General features: G+C 48.3%; 1 protein-coding gene across 7 annotated transcripts in view; it reads left to right on the plus strand.

Annotated features, from left to right (window-relative positions):
- The first annotated feature begins 1899 nt into the window (after window positions 1-1899).
- TMTC4 (transmembrane O-mannosyltransferase targeting cadherins 4) overlaps window positions 1900-20698 on the plus strand; it is a 71764-nt gene continuing 52965 nt past the window's right edge. For 2 of the 7 annotated variants that reach the window (XM_063618953.1, XM_055245156.2), the window contains exons 1-5: window positions 2041-2148; window positions 8119-8334; window positions 12577-12692; window positions 13731-13947; window positions 20417-20504. In XM_063618953.1, the coding sequence (XP_063475023.1) occupies window positions 8173-8334; window positions 12577-12692; window positions 13731-13947; window positions 20417-20504 (583 nt within the window). In that variant the 5' untranslated portion in view covers window positions 2041-2148; window positions 8119-8172. Of the gene's footprint in view, window positions 1922-2009; window positions 2149-8118; window positions 8335-12576; window positions 12693-13730; window positions 13948-20416; window positions 20505-20698 lie in introns of those variants that run through there. The other 5 variants (XM_063618952.1, XM_055245153.2, XM_055245158.2 and 2 more) reach the window with 5 other exon arrangements.

Below are 20698 nucleotides of genomic sequence, written 5' to 3' on the forward strand. Positions count from 1 at the left end.
ATTCTCACAGAAAGCTTTGGTTCCTTTTTGCCAAAGGCTTGTATCTGAATCCATCCAATGCTTGTAACTCAACCATGATGTGACTAGTGAAATTACATACCGATCCACTTTTTGCCAACAAATTTATTGTCCTTAAATCTGTGATCTGTTAAATTACTTCTTACCCTTGTATAAACTCATTAAACTGCTATCTTTTTGTTTCAGCACTAAACACAACACATTTTTAAGTTTAATCTACATTATTAATATTTTCCCCATCACTTTAAGTCTAGAGACAATCAGCAAAACAAATCGATCCCTGATTCATGATTCACAATGTTGGCTAATTTCCATGGTGTAAATACTTCGACCATGGCCCATTACAGTCTACCAATAAGACATCACTGAGTGTGGGCCGGGAAGACGCATGTGCAGTAAGCACATTATGATACGTAATACTGGAAATGGTAGGAAGTGGACAGACTTCAGAGATATTTAGGAAGTAGAATCTTGGCGATTTGTTAGATGCCGAGGTGAAGGCAGAGTTTGGGAAACACTGGATGGTGGTGTCTTCACTATCACAGGGAGACAGGAAGTCGAAAGCAAGCAGGGAAAGGACGCATTCAGCTTTGGATGGGTTCCATTTGAGGTGCTTGTTACCAGGAGTAGCTGAATAGGAAGCTAGATAAACGGATTTGGAGCTCAGAGGAGCAAAGATTAGAGTTGTAAATTTGGGATATATTGATTTAAACGTTGACAGCAGGTTAAATCATTCAGGGAAAAATTGTGGAGTAAGAGGAAAGGTCTGAGACCTTGAAAACTCTGTTATTTGGTGGTCACCCAGAGTAGACAAGCACGCCAAGACTGGGGACAGACAGGAAAGTGGAGCACCCTCCCGCCAAAGGAAGACGTGTTTTAAGGTGAAAGAAGGAATTTTGCTCAGATCAGGTAACGCGAGAAAGCAGAGTGTCCTTTGACTTTAGTGATGCGGATGCTACTTGCGACAATTAAAAAGGCAATTTCACCGAGTGTGAAAACGAACACGTGGAGTTGAGAGACCACAAAACTGGGGGCAGGCGCCTCTTTCACCAACTTCAGCGATGGAAAGTAGAAGAGGGTGGCAGCAAGGGTACGTGGAGTAGAGAATCTTGGAATGATGAAATGCCGAGGATACGGATTCCAGTCCAGAGGGAGCAACGGATCGGATTCTGCGATACTGGAAAAACAGAAGGTGCGGGGGCTCGGTGATGGAGGGAGCAGGTGTGCAGTTTTGCCGGTGGAAAGTGGAAGAAGTTTCTCTTTTTTCCTGAAGCAGGAGGCAAAGACCTCTGAGAGTGGGAGTGTGGGGGGTGTGCCGGCCCCCCGGATGGGAGTGGAGGTTTGGAACCAAGTGGCCCGAGCCTGCGGTGAGTGGGCCTGCCCTGGGTGGCTCTGGCCGCAGCAGGGTCGATGGGGCAGCATGGTCTGGGCAGGAAGAACACGGCTTCAGTCAGTTGTGTTCTGAGAAGCAGAAGGTGGAGACACGCACGTTTTAAACAACTCCTCCCGGACAGGAAGAAGTGGAGTTCTGGCTGTTCTGCGAGGACGCCGCAGTCCTAGCGCGGAGACCACCGCGCGGGCGAAACGCCAGACAGGCCAGAAATAGGGTCCCGCCCGCGGACCCTGGAGGAAGAGCGAGGGCTCGCTCGGTTTCCCGCAGCCAGCCTCGCCCAACCCAGCTGGGGCCGCCCCTTCCCGCCCCGGCCCCGCCCCGGCCCCGCCTCGGCCCCGCCTCAGCTCCGCGCCCACAACCCGGCTTCCTCTTCTCCCGCCGGGTCCGTCTGTCCCTGCGCCTCCTTCGCCGCCGACTAGCGCCCCCTGGCCTGACGTCACCGGCGAGTCCGCCAATGAGCTGAGGAGGGACTTGGCTGCGGCCTGAAAGTGACGGGAGCAGCAGCCAATGGTCGGGCGGAAGGGGCGGGCTGAGACGGGTGCTGGGGGGGCGCCCGCGCGCGTGGGGAGCTGCGGGCGGCGAGGCGCGGCGCGGGGGGGCCGGGGGCGCGGCGGGAGGGGTCGGGGGGGGCGGCGCGCGGGCGGCCCCTCCCCCTGCCAGGTCCGGGCGGGCGCCTGGAGCCGCCGGAGTTTCCGCACCCGGGAGGGAGATGCGGCCAGGGCTCAGGCTCCTTGCAGGTAACGCGCAGGGCGGCCCCTGCAGGGCCGAGCGCGCCGCGGGGCGAGCGGAGTTGGACGCGGAGCGGGCGCGGGTTCCCCGCTGCCGCCGTGTCCCGAGCCCCGCACGGCGGCCCGGGCCGGAGCGGCGCTGCTGGTGGAGTTGGTTCCGGGACCTGAGCTGCTGCCCGGGCCGGGGTCACGGGGGACGCGGGCCCATGTGTGAGCCGCACATGGGACAAAGGGCGCGTCGTGGAGGCTGCGCGCCCCGCCTGCCCGCGCCGCGCTCGGGCCCCTGCGCTCTTCCGCCTGGGCAGAGGTCGCCGCCCCCAGCCCCTGCCTTCACAGCCGCGCCGGCGCTCCCTCGGCCCAGGCGCACCGGGCGCCTGCGGCGCGTCCCCGGAGCAGCCATCTGGCCGCGGGGCCCCGCGCCTGGCCGCCAGCTGGCCGCGGCGCAGGCGATGGCTGGACACAGCCGGGCCGCTTGGCCGCCTGCCCTTGGTTCCGCAGCGGCTCCCCCGCCGCGCCGCGAGCGCCTGCTACTCCACGCTCGGCTGCGGAGCGGAGCGGCGCGAGCGCGGGGCCACCGGCCCGGGGCCACCGAGCCGCCACTTCCCGGCGTGGGCTCGGAGTTTGGGGAAGCCGAGCAGGTGGCGCAGCCACTGTCCACCTCCTGCGAACTCTGCGGGGCTTCTGGTCTTGTTGATGTTGTGGCTATGGGCTGTGTGTGTGTTTTTCTTTTTTTGAAAACCACACACAAAAGAAGGGAGGAGTTAGAGGAACGATCTAGCCACTATGAGTCATCCCACACTTCGCTCTTTCCCCGGGAGAGCAAATGCATGGGGAGAATGTCTTGAGAAACAAGTTATAGTAGGGACTGACTGGGTCCTCTCCCTGTCCCTTTTCTCTGCAGTCCTGTCTGCGCCGGGCGCGTCCCAGACGGAGGTGGGGTAAAATGACGGCCAGCGCACCTAGATGGGGGAAATGGCTACAAGCTAGCAAACTGGAAACTTTCTGGGGCAGTGGAACTGTGAATATCAAACCACACACATTCTTGCTATAGGCAGCCATGGCCCTCGTGCGCTACTGAATTATAAATGGGAAGGCCGTCACAGCAGGAGGATACCTTAGCCTTCAGTAGCATGTATTCAGCACTGCACGGAGGAGGGCGGTGGTGGTGGCTCGCTCCCCTGCCTTGAGGGGCCCAGGATGGGATCAGCCAGGAAACTGCCAGGCCGGGGTATGCAGGGTCACAAACGATTGTGTTCTCTAATCTGATTCCCAGAGGCGCTGTCACCTCTCAGCGTGGCAGAGGATGGCTGGCTATGTGGTTGAATGTTACAGATGAGGTAGAAAGGCTGGGCAGAGGTCAGCAGGTCCCTGGATGCATGGAGGGGAATATTCTTCTGTAGGTGGCTGCTGCTAATTTTTCCAAGGGGAAACATTTAGATTTGGTCTCGCCATTCTGTTTACTGCAGTCCAGGCTGCTGTGTCAGCTGTCATTGGGTCCTCATGGTTCACAGCTGGATGACATTTTTTTTCGGGGGTCCCTGTGTGAGGTCTTTTTGACCTTCTCACTGATGATTAATTTGTTTTAACCTCCTGAAAACAGAGGCTCGATATGAGAAGTTTGAGAAATTGTAGGATAAAGGGACCTCTGCTTTGTTCCAGATTCAGCCCCTGTTGAGGGGCCAGTTGATTCTGTCACAGGAGTCAGGTAGCGAGCAGAACACTGACTTCATTCCTCCTGGGTTGTGCCCTCTGCTTGGCCTGTAGCTGAGGCCACAGTGGGTCTCTCTTGCTTCATAAGGTGAACTAACGATCCAGCTATGGCAGAGGAGCCAGGGAGCCCAGGCAGGACATCATGTGGAGAAGAGGGACCAGAAAGTTCAACCTAGGGCCCATCTGGAAGAAAACAGAGCCTCCTTTCCTGTTTCATGGCCTGGGTGTAAAAAACGGTGTAAAAAATTACGGTGGTTCACACCTGTAATCCCCATGATTTGGAAGGCCGAGGCAGGAGGATCACTTGAAGCCAGGAGTTTGATTCCAGCCTGGGCAACATAGTGAGACCCTGTCTCTACAAAAAAATATTTAAAATAGCCAGGCATAGTGGCATATGCCTATAGTCCCAGCTACTTGGGAGGCTGAGGTGGAAGGGTCCCTTGAGCCCAGTAAGGTGAGGCTGTGGTGAGCTATGATCATACCACTGCACTCCAGCCTGGGTGGCAGAGTGAAACCCTGTCTCAAAAAGAAGGGGGAAGGGATATAGAGAGGGTGGTCCCCCGTCTCTACCACCGTACTCAGACAGGGCTGCTTTTACCTGAGTGCCAAGCCTGGCTCAGGTCATTGAGAAACAAGTCGTTTAGTGTTGGAGGAAGGAGAGTTGGGAACAGGGTCACTGTATATGGTTGTACAGTTTGTGCCAGACACCTGACCAAGGAAGCCATGTGCCCTGGGTCTGCCCAAAAGAAGGGTCCGCCTTTCTCAATCGCACCAGGTCACCCGATGGGCTACTGCTGGCCCTAGTGCACAGCCCATCTGCAGGAATAAACACTGGCAACATGGGTGTGCCCGAGACAGGCGGTCAGGGAATAGGAAGCAGTGGCTAATTTCTCCAAAATCTAACAATAATGAGAACTAGTTGTTTGCATACATTTTCTCCTTTAATCCTTACCACCACCTTCTGAAGAAAGTAGTGGTGGTACTATGTTGTGCCAGTGAGGAAATTGATTCTTAGAAAGACTAAGCAGTTCAAGGTCGTGCAGCCGGCAAGTCCAGGTTTGTCTGTCACCAGAGCCTTTGGTCTCAACCACTGGACCAGACTGATCACTTTGCCTGGCTTGCTAACAAATTGTAGCTTTTTGTTTGTTTGTTTGTTTGTTTTTGCGTTTGCTAGTGAAAGGCATTTTCCGAACTATTCCACTATGTACATTAACAGTAAATCCCTTCAAAGAAAAGAGCATTTGTGAGTTTTTTCAGTGGCAGCAAAGAAGTGGGAGGCCTTGGAGAAAGGGGAAGGAGCCCCCTGAAATAGAGAAGAAGGGCAGTCACAGCAAGGAGGGAAGAGCCAACCAGAACTGGGAAATGATGTGGGGGCAGGGGCATTGGAGGTAGGCCAGGTTTCCTGCTGTCCCTGCAAGAGCAGAGGAGGAGATATCTGACATCCGCTGAGTCAGCCATCCAGTTGACTTCCCAAGAGTCTGGACCTGGCCTCCTACCAGGGCACCTCGTTGATGGTGTGGTCCACAGTCTGCCTTATATATCCTGGGGCTGTGGCTTGGAACATGATTATTGCTTGGAACATGATTATGCTTAGAACTTATTGCTTAGAACATGTTTATGTTCTAAGCAATCTGAGATACAGTCGCTAATTTAGGAGCACAAAGTATTTCCTGATTTAGTATTCTACTTAGAAGGCCATTTGAACCTTGACTAATGTTTGTGAAATAATTTTCAAATATTTCAGACTGAAGCAGATAATACCCAGGCTCAGTGGCACACTCCTATCGTCCCAGCTACTTGGGAGACTGAGGCAGGAGGATTACTTGTGCCCAAAAGTTGAATCAAGTCTGGGCAACATAGCAAGACACCATCTCCAAAAATATATTGCATTAGCCAATAAATTCACTATTGAAACAATAAAACAGATAACGTCAAAACTGGTTACGTGACCTTTTGTCAGCTCATGACTCTATTGTGCATTTAAAATTGCTATGAATTATTTGTTTTCCTTCACATTTAATTTTCTAAATTTTCTTATTCTCCCCATGTTAAATCATAGTATCTTCCTAACTATTCAGTATTTGGCTTTGTTGGGGCGTGTTGTTGTTTGAGACAGGGTCTCACTCTTGCCCATGCTGTAGAGCCAAGATGTGATCTCAGCTCACTGCAGCCTGGAACTCCTGGGCTCAAGCAATACTCCCACCTCTCAGTCTTCTGAGTAGCTGGGACTGCAGGCATGCGCCTCCACACTCAGCTAATTTTTATATATATATATTTTTTGTAGACACTGGGTTTCACCTTGTTGCCCAGGCTGGTCTCGAACCTCTGGGCTCAAGCCATTCACCAGCCTCGGCCTCTCAAAGTGCTGGGATTACAGGCGTGAGCCATTGCAACCAGCCTTGATTTGTTGTTTTTTAAGTAGCAGGAGTAATTTCTTTAGCTGAAATGTAAGCATAGAGGTTGGGGCCTGTGTGCCAAGCTGTGTTGTGTTTGCAGTTGTAATTTAGATTCGAGAAGTGGTTTATCCTTTGACTGGAAAAGAAAAGTAGCTGCAGTATTCCCCCAGCACTTGCTGAGAGCATGCCTTATGCCAGGCTGTGAGGCTCGAGAGACAAGCAGTGGAAGAGTTGTGGCCTGTTTCATCTCTGGATTGTAAATCTGAGCCTCCTTCTGGCCCCTGGAAGGGTACACCATCACCATGGAATGGTGTGTCCCGTTGCCTGTTGGATCTGTCTCCATCTTCACTCAGACAGAAGGCTATAGAAAGATGCTTGTGACTTCAGGTGGCCTATTTGGCTGGCTTCTTATTGATTCCATAATCTGGGGTATCCACTTAGAGATCCAGAAACAGATACATCCAAACTGCCTTCCCAGTCAGGGGGCTGGGATTCTCTTTCATCTCAGCAGGAAAAGAACAGCGTCCAGGTCCCTTAGTAAAGACAGGAGCCTCGGTACCAATCAACCAGATACTAAAAGGGATTTCCCACAGAAAATCATTCTGTGCCTCTGCTTTCAGCCTTCTGGAAGAAAGTATTAATAATAATAGCTGGCCTCCCCTGAGCCTTCATTACAGCCAGGCAGTGCTGGGAATCCTATTTAACCCTCATGACAACTCTGGAAGGTAGGCACTCTTACCATCCCCATTTTAGTGTTGAGGAAACAGGCCCACAGAGGTCAAGTAAGTTGCCAGAGGTACCCCAGGTCAGAACCGAGCAGTCTGACCCAAACCTGATCCTGGTAAATCCGAAGAAAGCACCTGTCCAGGATGTGGTGGGAATGGGGACAGATAAAAGTGTGAGTTTAGGGGTAGGTTGAGATTTGTTTTGGCGAATTCCAAGGCAGGAAGCTGTTAGGCACCGCTCACCACTGGGCGTTAAGATGCTTTGCAGAGGGCCGCAGGGGGTGGGCTTGGAGAGGAAAGGGGTTGTGCACAGGACCGCACAACTAACACATGGCAAGGATGAGGCACAAGCATCCCCGGCGAGAAACATTATGCCCATTTGAAAGAAAAGTTCAAAATAGTATATATTTTTATCTTGACTCTTTCACCAGGATTGAAGGTCATATCCTCACATAGAATAGCCTCCCTTCCTTTCCTTTGTATGGCTCAGCCTTTTCTGGGACAAGATATTGTCCCCACCAGTCATTTCCTCTGTCTGTCCTCTGTGTTGAACCAGTAGCCTAGGAACCCAGCATTCGATCCTGTGCCCCGCCTGAGGATTTTTCTGTTCGACTCCCCTGTCTCTGTGTCAGAGTCTCAGCTCCCTGGCCTGTGTGCCTGAGTGCTACAAATAGACCATAAGCTCTTTGAGAAGCAGGATTGTGTTTTACACACGACCCTCTCCCCTGCCACACACACAGTGTGCTAAAACCCAACAATGACCATTTATTGATTTTTCTTGATTGGATGAGGTAAGATGGTAACTTTTTTTTCAAGCTTTGTAAACTGGTTCAAAGACAATTAAAAATGATTTGCCTTGTGGGGTTGATGAGGATACCATTACATTCATATTTCTGAACGATATTCCAGCATCAGAAACCGAAGGGCATCTGATTTGATAGATCCTGTGGTCGGGCCCAGGAATCTGCATGTGTCCCGTGTGACTTTTCTGCCCACTAAAGTTTGGGAAGCACAGCTTCAAATTGTTAATGATCACATCCTATAAAATCATAGCATAAATGACTATCTAGCTCTTACTCACGGTGCGCACTGCAGAAACGGTCCTACCAGTGTTGATGAATATTTATACGGTGTTGTTTTTCCTGCAGATTCCTAACCAGCATAATGCTGGAGCCAGGAGCCACCAGCCTGCAGTTTTCAGAATGGCCATGTTGGACACTGATTTGGATCACATTCTTCCATCTTCTGTTCTTCCTCCATTCTGGGCTAAGTTAGTAGTGGGATTGGTTGCCATTGTGTGTTTTGCCCGCAGCTATGATGGAGACTTTGTCTTTGATGACTCAGAAGCTGTTGTTAACAATAAGGTTTGTATCTCCACTCTTCTCTGGTAAACTTAACTGCCCACCTGTGTCTCAGTAATCATCTAAGTTTGTGTTGCATTGTTCTCTGTGGAATGTAGGTTAAGCATTAGCCTGGGCCCCAATGGTGCTCTCGATTTTTCTGTCTCTTTTCAACATCGCCTCCTTGATTTGGTGCCTTATTGCTGGCACCAAGGTTCCGAACCCCTGCCTGAGCTCAGGCACTCCCCTCAAGAGCTCCAGTCCACATATGGATCAAAGAGGCCGTTATTCTAAGATTACAAGGCAAGGGAATTGCAGGGCATTGCAGACTTAGTATTCCAGATTTTGTGAAACATTTCCACAGTTGTTCAAAAAAAAAAAAAAAAAACCCCATCACACATTTGCTGCAATGATGGACGGGTGTGATCACCTGCCAGAAGGTGCATCTTCAGCGGCAGGCAGGGAGCTGGCTGCCGCTTTGTCCTTCTCCAAGACTGTCGGGACAGCTTGCTGACAGCTGCTGGGGCAGGAGGAATGTGCTGCCCATGGGCGCTGCAGTTCCTGCTTGTTTCGTGTTTGGAGATTCAGAGTTGCTGAACTTGCAGAATCCCAGTTAATTTTGCTTACCAGTGGTTGCTATGTATCAGTGCAGGAAAAATGGTAATCTTTTTCCACTCCGTACCCGGAGTTAGGGCAGAAGAAAGAGGTTTGTGGGAAAAGATGAAAAAGATTCAAGCAGGCTAAAAACCAGTGCAAGAAATGCAGAGGCAGGCAAGGCCCAGAGGAGAAAGAACTCGGAAATAGCACAAGTTAGAGCCTCTTGACAATCTAGTATTCAGAAGATATTTTATGTGTGTTCCTTAGCCAGTGAAGACTTAGAGGAATATACACATTTAGCTCCCTACTAGATAAAATTAGAGCAACTCTTTGTAACACTGTTGAATGCTCTTAAAAATTTGAAGTTATGGATTCTGCCAAATAAGTATAAAGTCATTTTCATGCTGAAAATGTTGAGAAGAACTCTCTATATGACAAGCATGTATTGTATGGGGGGAACATGACTGATTTGCATATATTTTATTTGTGACATAATATTGCAATTGATCTCCATTTGAGGGCACACACTAGATCATTTTTAATGTTTTAATGGGTTTTCGTTGTTGTTGTTTTTGAGACAATCTCATTCTGTTGCCCAGGCTGGAGTGCAGTGTCACGATCTTGGCTCACTACAACCTCCGCCTCCGGGGTTCAAGCAATTCTCCTGCCTCAGCCTCCCAAGTAGCTGGGACTACAGGCATCCCACGCCTGGCTAATTTTTGTATTTTTTAGTAGAGATGGGGTTTCACTGTGTTGGCCAGGCTGGTCTCGAACTCCTGACCTCAGATGATCTGCCTACTTTGGCCTCCCAAAGTACTGGATTACAGGTGTGAGCCACCACACCCGGCCAATATTTATTTTTAATACAAGTTCTTCATTTGTAATTTTCCTCATATTCACTCAGCAGTTACTGTAGATGATTCTGTTTCAGTTCTTTTTTAAACCATGCTTAAAAGAACTAAATAACTCTACACAACTGTGTCAAACTGGTGGCTTTTTCATGAGGTGGGGACAAAGTCTTACTCTGTTGCCCAGGCTGGAGTGCAGTGGTGCAGTCATAGTTCACTGCAGCCTCCGATGCCTGGGCTCAAGCCATCCTCCCATCTTAGCCTCCCGAGTAGCTAAGATTACAGTCATGTGCCACCACGCCCAGCTGATTTTTTAAATTTTTTTGTAGATACAGAGTCTCACTGTGTTGCCTGGTTGATCTCACCTGGCCTGAAGCGATGCTCCCACCTTGGCCTCCCAAAGTGCTGGGATAACAAGCACAAGCCACTGTGCCCAACACAGATTGGTGGCTTAATGGCCACAGAACTGCTTTTGTTACAAAGATGCAGTTTTATTATTTAAATTCCATTATTCATTTTAGTGAGAATATCTTGACTCTTCCACTTGTGGAAAGCAGAAGACATATAAAGTGTTAATTCAGAAACCATGTTGAAAAATGTTGGTCAGCCAGGAAGAACAAAAACACGAGCCGTGTTGTATGTGGAGGCCCTGGTGTCTGGGTGTAATTCTCGTTCCTTCTGTAAGGTGAGGCAGATGAAGCCATTTCGTGGTTCTGCGGAGCATGGTCTTGGCAGTGTTTTCGGGAGCATCACACTGTGCCCCTTTTGTTAACTTGCTAGCCCTCCCTTTTTCTTTTCCTGGTTAATGAAAGGCACTCCTCCGTTCATTGGCACTGTGCCTACAGTAGTGTGAAACAGGCTGTTACTGGATTTTAGTGATGTTAGAGACTGTTTTCCAGATGCTTCCTTGCAGTGTGGAGTTGCCTTTTTTGTTCCTTGAGATGATGATCTTCTTTGAGACAGTGGAGTTAGGGGGAATTTTCGACACAATACATCTTTTCCATAAATCATTATGAGGAAGAATTGACCTTTCTTTCTGTAGCACACCCTGCTGTGAAGGCTCCACTTAATCAAATATTTAGAGCCTCGTTGGTGTTCATTTCCTGTTCAAAGGGAGGAAAAGATCCTCTGCCGAAGCCCTTCACAGCTGACCGGGTACTTCTGTAAGAGGGTAGAAGAAGGTAGGCTTCCAGGCTTGTCACTGAGTCAACGAAGGGAGCAGGTGCCTCACATGACCTTCACAGAATCTCTAACCTGCTCTTGGGGAGTGGTCAGTGTGCTCCCGGCGTCTGAAGCCGATCCCCATGGAAGCAAATGTCACCCTTAACAGTGGACATTAGTGACCAGCTTTGCATCTGTCACCTCTTTTCATGCCTTTCCCTTTGAGTCAGCAAGCACTTAAGTCGCAAGTGCTGAGCCGCACAGTGGGTGTGGACCTTTGTTGCTCTTTGGGGCCACCCATCATTTGACCCATTTCTGTTTGGGGCATTCTTAGGTGCTCAGAAGACGATTTGATTAGGGAGCTGGTACAGATGGGCTGTCCCGTCAGATGCGCCCCCCTGTTGGAGTCAGGAACTGGTCACGCAAGGTGGGGGCCCAGAGGCAGCCGGACAGACTCTGCGAGGTGCCCAAAGCATGATTTGTGGCTTTGCTCCTGCCACGTGGCCCTGCCCTGGCTTTCCAGGCCACAGGAGGGTCTGTGAGCTGCACACTCCCCTTTGAAGAATTCCCTTTTTGTTTAAATTAATCAGAGTTTGGTTACTGCAATGAAGAATCTTGACTGACAACCCAGGGAAATGATCAGCATGTTATAATTTCTAGTCCCTAAAACGTTCCTGTTTAATTATGCTTTAAAGAGAAAGTTAATCTGTCATTTTTCTTACTTACTCCACCACAGTGCCTTCTTTGCCTGTCTTCTCATTAGACACAATTTAAGCCATCTACTTTCATCTTTTAAATGTAAAAAAAATGCATTTTTAAGCATCTGTAGTATAGTACCAAATTAAATTATCTCAGCAGTAAGAGCAGTACAGTGTTTTTTTTAATATTTAGTGATTTTTATCAAGAAAAATTAAGGTTTTTTTTCTGATTTCATAGTCTGCTTAGCTCATGATCAAAAATGGAAACTTAAAAAAATGTTTATCCATACTTATGTTTTAATTGGGACATTTTGGTAAGTTACCTTATTTAATAGATATGAGACGTTAATAGTTATCTTATTTAGCTGTGTGGTCCACTTATTTGACACGTATTAAGCACCTTCTGTATACAGCCAGCAAACCCAGATGTGGCCCAGTCCTCATGGAGCCCAGTCTAGTGGCACAGACAAATAGTCACGTGACTGTAAGTCTCCAGGGTGCCACGCATTGCTTGACAGGGTGAGATACCCAGAGGCCCACGGAAGAGGGATGGGATCAGCTCAGGAAGGGCAGAGCCGGGCAGCTGGGAGATGAATGGCGGGAGGAGTTGAGCCGTGAAGAGTTGAGGGTGACTGTCCAGGGGTGACCCGCACATGCAGAGCCTCTGGGTTGGGAGCTGGCAGAAGCACAGCGCCAGAGCCATGGGCCTGCAGAGTTCGGGGGAAGCCAGGGTCTGCAACAGCCCCTTCAGCATATCAGCTATGTCCCAGGAGGGTGAAAGCTGATTGGTGTTTGAAGCCTGGTGGGATGAGCCCATGTGTATTTTGAGATATCAACATAGAGAACACGTTGGGCACAGCAGCCCTGCTAGGCCTGACTGTATCCCGGGTGAGAGATCGAGGAGCTTGGCTTGGGGCTGATGGGAGACCCTTGTCCAGAACATCCCCTTTGTGACCCTGCAGGACCTCCAAGCAGAAACGCCCCTTGGGGACCTGTGGCACCATGACTTCTGGGGCAGTAGACTGAGCAGCAACACCAGCCACAAGTCCTACAGGCCTCTCACCGTCCTGACTTTCAGGTAAGCCTTGACGTCGAAGGGCCTGGGAAGGTCACTCCCAGCTTGTGTGTGACATTGGATACAGGTGTGTGTCACCAGGTTCTCAGCATTCAGGAGTCCAGTCAGTGGCTCCAGGTGGGGTCTGAGCTGCTCATATACATGGGTCTCTAGGTGCAGAGAAGGCCAGTGTGGCCCCTGTGAAGGATGGCATGCACATTGGTAGTGTTTCATATTTTTCTCAGTTCTTGGAGGTTTGACCCTTTGCTGGTTAACACCAATGGAATAATATGAGTGAAAGCAACATGGGGCCTCGATGAAACTAATTTTTTTCACTACAGAAATAAATAAGGTATAAATATTCCTACTGTTACCAAGTCAATATGCAAAAGCAATATGCTGCTTAAAAACAATCCCCCCTCCGTTAATCAGGGAGCCACTTGCACTGAATAGATGCATTCACCTCACAAAGGTTTTCGTCCATACCTGCTTCTCAGATGCATTTAAACACTTGTGTGTAGACGTCCCACAGGAGCATGGGAGTGGTGAATTGGAACCACCAGCAGCTGAGAAGCAGTCAGAATAGGAATCCCTGCCAGCGGAGGGTGTTTCGTTGGGGGAAGGCTGGTGGGCATACTGATAAGGAGCCCTTTTTTGGAGGATAAGCAAGTTATAAGGCTATCTTAAATCCAGGTCCCTGGGGGTAACCATGAGTAGTGTGTGGAATATTATATCTTCTTGGAATGCAGCCTTGCCCCTTCTGCACTTAAAACATCGTCTAGCTTTCCTTTTGATTTTCCTCTGCAAGTTGCTTCAGTGCCACTCCCCTTGGACACATCTGTTTCATCCCTTTTTCCCTGTAGTTAATTATATTCCCACCTTTTCCACAACCTTCTTAGCTCAACAGGCATTATTTATCTTGATGCTATTTTTATCAAGCTGGCACAAAGTCTTCCACTTCTCTTTTTAATGTTTCCACACACAAGCCTTCTCCTCCAGACCATTGCCATTTCTTGCTGCATGCTGCTGCGCGTGTACCCTGAACACCCTGTGTTTCTGCAGGATTAACTACTACCTCTCGGGAGGCTTCCACCCCGTGGGCTTTCACGTGGTCAACATCCTCCTGCACAGTGGCATCTCTGTCCTCATGGTGGACGTCTTCTCGGTTCTGTTTGGCGGCCTGCAGTATACCAGTAAAGGCCGGAGGCTGCACCTCGCCCCCAGGGCGTCCCTGCTGGCCGCACTGCTGTTTGCTGTCCATCCTGTGCACACCGAGTGTGTAAGTGTCGTCTGCCTGAGGCATCTATATGCACGTGAGAAGCGATATGACACCCCCATGTCACCTGGTTTCCTAAAACAGGCTCCCTTTATGTACCCATCTTGGTTCCAGAGCTGGAGAAAGTCTACTCCATAATATACTCTAGAAATAGAAAGGACACTACATAAATACCCTGCCAGACATTTGAAACAATTCTGTCTGGGGCAGAGACATCTCTCTTGTGAAAAAAAAATGCAGAGCACCATATTGGTGGAGACTGTGTAATAAGGTATGGTATGATCTCTGGTGATACTGTTTAGCTTCTAGGATAACACCAGCTGTGAAGGCACGGATGTTAAATATTGCCGGACTTGGGGTCTGAAGTTCAGAGGCTAAGAACTGTTCTTCAGTGGAGGGTCTGATGCAGTGTTTCTGTGTTCGCTGACAGCTTTATGATTTATAAAATCCTTTCTTAGACTTAACATGATTGTTATGAAAACGCTGCGACATCAGCTGGGCTAGTACAACAGTTTCCACTTTAGGGATGAGGGAACGGCCTGGTAGGATAAAAATGTATCCAGGGTGAGGAGCAAGCGGATGTCGGGCAGGGCTTGAATTCTGGGCTTCCCAGGCCTCCACTGAGGAGATGCTGACGTACTTGGTATTGAACCGGAAAGCGATGCCTGCACCCTGCTGGGGAGCTGCTCGTGAAGTCTCTCCACCCTCCTCCACCTCACCCTGATCACCTGGGGGAGAGGATCACACAGGGTGAGGTGGAGGAGGGTGGAGAGACTTCACAAGCAGCTCCCCAGCAGGGTGCAGGCATCGCTTTCCAGTTCAACACCAAGTACATCAGCATCTCCTCAGTGGAGGCCTGGAGGCTGCGTCTCCATCCCATCAAGCTGCCCCTGTGTATTTGGAATAGGCTGTGCTGGGATTTCACTAGACATTTGTGAAGTTTTCAGGAACCGCCCCCTGCACCACCATGTGGACCCTTTGAAAATGCAAAAGGCAGCATGTTTGCTGAGGGACAAGATTTGACTCGAGTCATTCATTGTGTGAGCACGAAGTGCCTAAAATAATCACATACACTTTATTACTTCTCTCACAGTAGACTTCTCATTTCATAGGGATTGAAATCTTTGCATTTAACCAATTGCATGTTGCTTCTTGAAGTTTCAAGATGCTGAGCAGAAGTCCTGTTTTTAGCATCTGACTTTATTAAATTGTCTATTCTTCAGTATCAAGAGTGTTGTGGAGTTGTTATCACACCCTCCTCCTGATATCTTTTTAAATCTTTATTTTTTACCTCAGCAAATTCAGAGAATGTTAAGGGCTGGATAGGCTGGGGACTGCTGTGTAAAAATTTAGTTATAAGCTCTTTATACATAACTGTGACTGAATTAGACTTTGTTTCAATCTGAGTTCTCTCTGGGACCCAGATATAGTGCAGCCATTGATCCTGAATAAGGGACTGGAAGAGAGGGATTCACTGGAGAAGTACTGATTCTGTCTTCCTTCTCATCTAATTTAGCATGATCTTAAAAGCAAAATGAAATACTTGAATTATTAGCCAAGGAAAGTTTTCCAAAATTCTCATTTTAAATATTCAAAAGTTGATTTATAAAAAGGTTTCAAGTGCCAACAAGTATAACTGAATGTGCTTACACACGTACACACTCACACACACACATTCTCTCTCACACACACTCACACTCCAGGTAAATGCAACCTGGGAACATGGTAATCTTGGAAGTCCACATTCCAGACGGTTAAAAGGAAACTGAGGCAGACTAGCTCTAGGAGAAAAGGGAGCATTTGAAAAACCTCTTTATCTCTTTCCCTCCCCGCCATGACATCCATTCAAACTCAGATTTCAAGAAATACTTGTGGATAATTAAGAGTTAGCATTGTAAGACAGATACTTTGTATGTTTACCTTTCAGCGTTTCCGCAGATAGTATTCAGTTTCCTTGTGTCTGCATTCCCCTGTTGTCTCCTACCCTGCAGTTAAAAATTCTAGCTTTAGGCCAGGCACAGTGGCTCACACCCGTAATCCCAGCACTTTGGGAGGCCGAAGCAAGTGGACCACTTGAGGTCAGGAGTTCCAAACCAGCCTAGCCAACATGGCGAAACCCCGTCTCTACCAAAAATACAAAAATGAGCCGGGCATGGTGGTACCCACCTGTAGTCCCAGCTACTCGGGAGGGTGAGACAGGAGAATCACTCGAACCCAGGAGGCAGAGGCTGCAGTGAACGAAGACCATGCCACTGCACTCCAGCCTGGGCGATAGAACAATACTGTCTAAAAAAAGGAAAATTCCAGCTTTAAAAACATGCAAAGAGTGGAACACCCAAGGAAACGGGTGGCAGGCGAGTTCCTCCCAGGTGTTGGCCAACACCGAGGAGCCAGCCCCACTTTCTGGCTGGCTGGGCCAGCAGCCTGAATGATGGCCTTAGGCACAGCAGCCCCAGCCACATTCATCCTTGTGGGATGAGGACAATGGGGATTTGGTTAGTAAACTGCCTCAGTTTACCCCATTTGTGTCTGTGTACATTTATTAAGAGATAGTAATAGCAGTATAGGCCCCTGCAGTTTTTAGTGACATGAATTTCTTTTTTTTTTTTCTTTTCTTTTTTTTTTTTTTTTTGACACACAGTCTCACTCTGTCACCCAGGCTGGAGTACGGTGGCGCAGTCTTAGCTCACTGCAACCCCCACCTCCCAGGTTCAAGTGATTCTCCTACCTCTGCCTCCCGAGTAGCTAGGACTACAGGCGTGCACCACCACACCCGGTTAATTTTTGTATTTTTAGTAGAGATGGGGTTTCACCATGATGGACAGGCTGGTGTCGAACTCTTGGCCCCAAGTGATCCACCTGCCTCAGCCTCCCAAAGTGCTGGGATTACAGGTGTGAGCCACTGCACCTGGCCTAACATGAATTTCTTTATATTAACATTTATATTAATATGTGTTAGGTCTTTACCACTCTCCAGCATTTCACACTGAAAATGATTTTGCCCACTGCAAATAAGCACCTGAATTTTCCAGTCTTCTAGGGTGATCAGCCATCTAGTGTGCCTGAGATTGAGAGGGTTCTGGGACGGGGGATTTTGCATTTTAAAGCAACAACAGCCGGGCAAATGGGGATGACTTGGGCACCCCACAGTCTTGGCCTCTCCTGGCCTCTGCTTGGTGATGCTGTAATTGCCATTGGTGTTTTGTGTTCCTCCACTCCTGGGAATGTCTCTCTTTTTCTAATGAGCCACCACACATTGCTCCAAGTGGTTTGTAGACACCCAAAGCCTCTGACAGGCCAGTCCCCACTGCAGGGAGGAGAGCCTGGGAGGGCCACACAGCCCCTGATCTGCTGGTGGCTCTTCAGCTCTGTGTGACCGTTAGCAGGAGGACCCCAGCGCTTCCCTGAGGACAGAAGTGGCTTGTGTGGGCTTTCCTTTTTGTTTTCCTCAAAGTGTTGGGGAAGATTTCACTTTGGCTGAATTCCAACATCAAGGAGAGAAGCTCGGGCCCCCTTAAGAGTTCTGCCCGTCCAGGTGTGGTGGTGTGCGCCTGGAGTCCCAGCTACTTGGGAAGCTGAGGCAGGAGGACGACTCAAGCCCAGGAGTTTGAGGCTGCAGTGAGCTGTGATCACGCCACTGCACTCCAGCCTGGAGAACAGAGTGAGACCCTGTTTCTAGAAGTAAAAAATTAAACAAAATGTTTAAAAAGAATTCTGTCTATCTAATGAACCCAGACTTTAATCCAGAAGGAATCGGGAGGGGAAACTTTCCCCGTCGCCCTAATTTCTTTTCATGGACCTACTGGGGAAACAATGGTGCCGCCTGCTTTATGGATTCAGAGGGATTGCAGTGATTTCTCCAGAAAACTCTTGAGTGTTTCATAGTATTTGTGAGAAAAAAATAGCCTTTGTAGAAAAGTTTGCCTAAAAATACATATTATGCAAATATCAGAAAAGGAAAAGAAAATGTTTTCTTGCTTATGTACATTCTCAAACAGTGATTGGATACAGTCCCTCCTTAGGTAGTTTTTTAACATTCTTTTAGTGAAATCTCTCTTAATTACTATGCCAAAAAAATTCATTGTAAATACTAAATGCTCTCTTGCTTTAAAACACTTCCCATACTTTAAAAATTTTGTTTTTCTTTATGTCAGGGAACATAATGAACATTGTTTAAAGTCGTGGGATGGTCTTCAACAATTAGCAGAAAGAAACATTTCTGTAAAAATAAGCTTTTGATGTTTAAATTTCATTTTTGGTGATTCTTCAAATCTACCCTAGCCACCCAGATACCAAGTGGTTTAGGCAGCCTAGCCCTCCTGGCCCCTAGCCCTAGTATTTTTCCAAACCACTTCCTTCCCCCTCACTCACCTCACTTCCCCTTGGTCTCTGACACCTGCTCCCCCTGTTTCCTGTGACCCTGTTCTCTGTGGTCCCCTTCAGACAGGCTTGTCTGGATTGGCGTTTATTGCTTTCTCTTCTCTAAAGGGTTGGGATTCCAGTCCATCCTGTGGTGCTGTAGATAGTCACAGCTCTGAGACGCTCCTGTCTCCTCTCATGTCCTCCTGGCGTGAGGACCACAGAGCCAGGATGCACCAGCTGCCTCCTCACTCACCTGGGGCTGCAGAGATGATACCTGAGCTTCTGCGTCCTTCGTCCTTTGCCTTTCTGCTACTCCTGTTCATAGACACGCCCCATAGGACCCACCGGGGAACTCACAGTGAGCTGCACCCACCCTGTACCAGGCTCTGTTCTGTGCGGCTGCATCTCTGACTATTTTACTGTGTCCCTGATGGAGTGAGTTTCCAGGCCTGAGTATTCCAGAGTGCTCATTGCATATTCATTTCATTCATAAAGCAATCGGATTGTTCCCCTCCAGCATACTGGCATACTTGTTCCAGATCTGTTAAGCCTTTGTTTTGTCCCTGGCTTCCTTCTCGGTAGTGTTTGTGTGTCTGTGTGGTGTTCGTTGGGTGGATTTATCAGCTTATTCAATTTTCCCAGCCATCACCTGACACCACGGGCTGCCACATACCCACCATCAGGAGGTCACAGTTGCAGTGATGAATGGTCCTCGGCATTTCATGTATAACCAGTGTAGGGGAATCTGCTCCTAAAAGACATTCTGTTTTAGCTATTGACTGCACATGAACTTGAGAATCATATGTAAATATAGTAATTTCATAGTCAGTGTATATTTTCTTATCTTGATTTATAGAAGAGTCCTTTATTCTGCAGCTCATATATCACATCCCCATCCTCTGGGAGGGGATTAACCTACCAGCCTTCAAAGTGATACCTGGACAATCACAGCAGAAGCTTTGGTTCATGTCACATTCAGGTGCCAGTTAGTAAAGAATCCCACCTAAACTAGTCCAGTACCCCTGGGGGGAATTCTGTGTCATTCATCACCGTATAACATTGGGAGAACAATTACTGGAATAATCAGCCTGAAGAAAGAAACACATAGTTGATATTGCTTCATTCTCACTGAGGAAAGGAAGGGTAGAGTCACCATGTGGAAAATGTGGGAAAGAAATGGCAGAAATTATATTCTGTTCTCATCCTAGTTGTTAATCACTCTTGAAGTATTTGGCTTTCCAGGTTAACCCACTTAATCAGTTTGGTCTGAAGGGAAGAAAAAAGAGCAGAGGCAGCTTTGAAGGATTACTCCTGTGTCTTTTTCTATCAGCAGGACGGCTTTTCACACTTCTCTCACACCTTTCTGTCCTTCATGTTTCCAATCACATTTTATTTTTTAAATATCATGCCCTTTGAGCTGGTAACATTTTCCAATTGAAAACCCACTTTGTGACCTCAGAAGACTTAAGTCTTTGGAGCTGTTGGGTATCGTGTGTTAAAGAACATCGCTTTTATGGCACATGCATATCGCCGTCTGTCCAGCAGAATAGCTAGCAGCAGGTTCAAACCAATCCAGTGTTCTCTTGAAGCAGTTAAGTCAAGTCCTACACCCAAAAGGGAGGAGAAAACCGATTGTAAGATAACACCAAGTGCTATTGCACAGCTACATTGTGTATTTATTTTAATAGGTGCCAGAGTCAAGGAAGTTTCTTGTTGTATATGTCTAAAGAATTTGGTTTTGGCTAGACACGGTGGCTCACACCTATAATCCCAGCACTTTGAGAAGCAGAGGTGGGTGGATCGCTTGAGCCCAGGAGTTCAAGACCAGCCTGGGCAACATGGTGAAACCCCATCTCTACAAAAAAATACAAACGTTAACCAGCTGTGGTGGTGTGCACCTGTGCTCGCAGCTACTCAGGAGGCTGAGATGGGAGAATTGCTTGAGCCCAAGGGGGTTGAGGCTACAGTGGGCCAAGATCACACTGCTGTACTCCAGCCTGGGTGGCAGAGTGAGACCCTGTCGCAAAAAAAAAAAAGTTATGTCTCCTAAGTTTAGGATTTCCTTAAATGTGTTTTATGTAATTCTTTGTTTTCTTCCCCCTCTTTTAAGGTTGCTGGTGTTGTCGGCCGTGCAGACCTCCTGTGTGCCCTGTTCTTCTTGTTATCTTTCCTTGGCTACTGTAAAGCATTTAGAGAAAGTAAGCATTCCATTTGCCTTCTTAATTTTCCACCTTCTTCATGTTTTTGTCCTGTTGAGCAGTGTCTTAACACATGGGAAAGAATCCGTCTATGTGAGTGTGTCACTCTGAGGGGATGTGGGCCAGAGGATGCATAAACTCTCTTTAGATATGTATGTCTATTTGTGCCATTGCTTTTTCATAATGCAAAGCTC

This window comes from Symphalangus syndactylus, chromosome 15 (assembly GCF_028878055.3).
Source record: "Symphalangus syndactylus isolate Jambi chromosome 15, NHGRI_mSymSyn1-v2.1_pri, whole genome shotgun sequence".
Lineage (NCBI taxonomy): Eukaryota > Metazoa > Chordata > Mammalia > Primates > Hylobatidae > Symphalangus > Symphalangus syndactylus.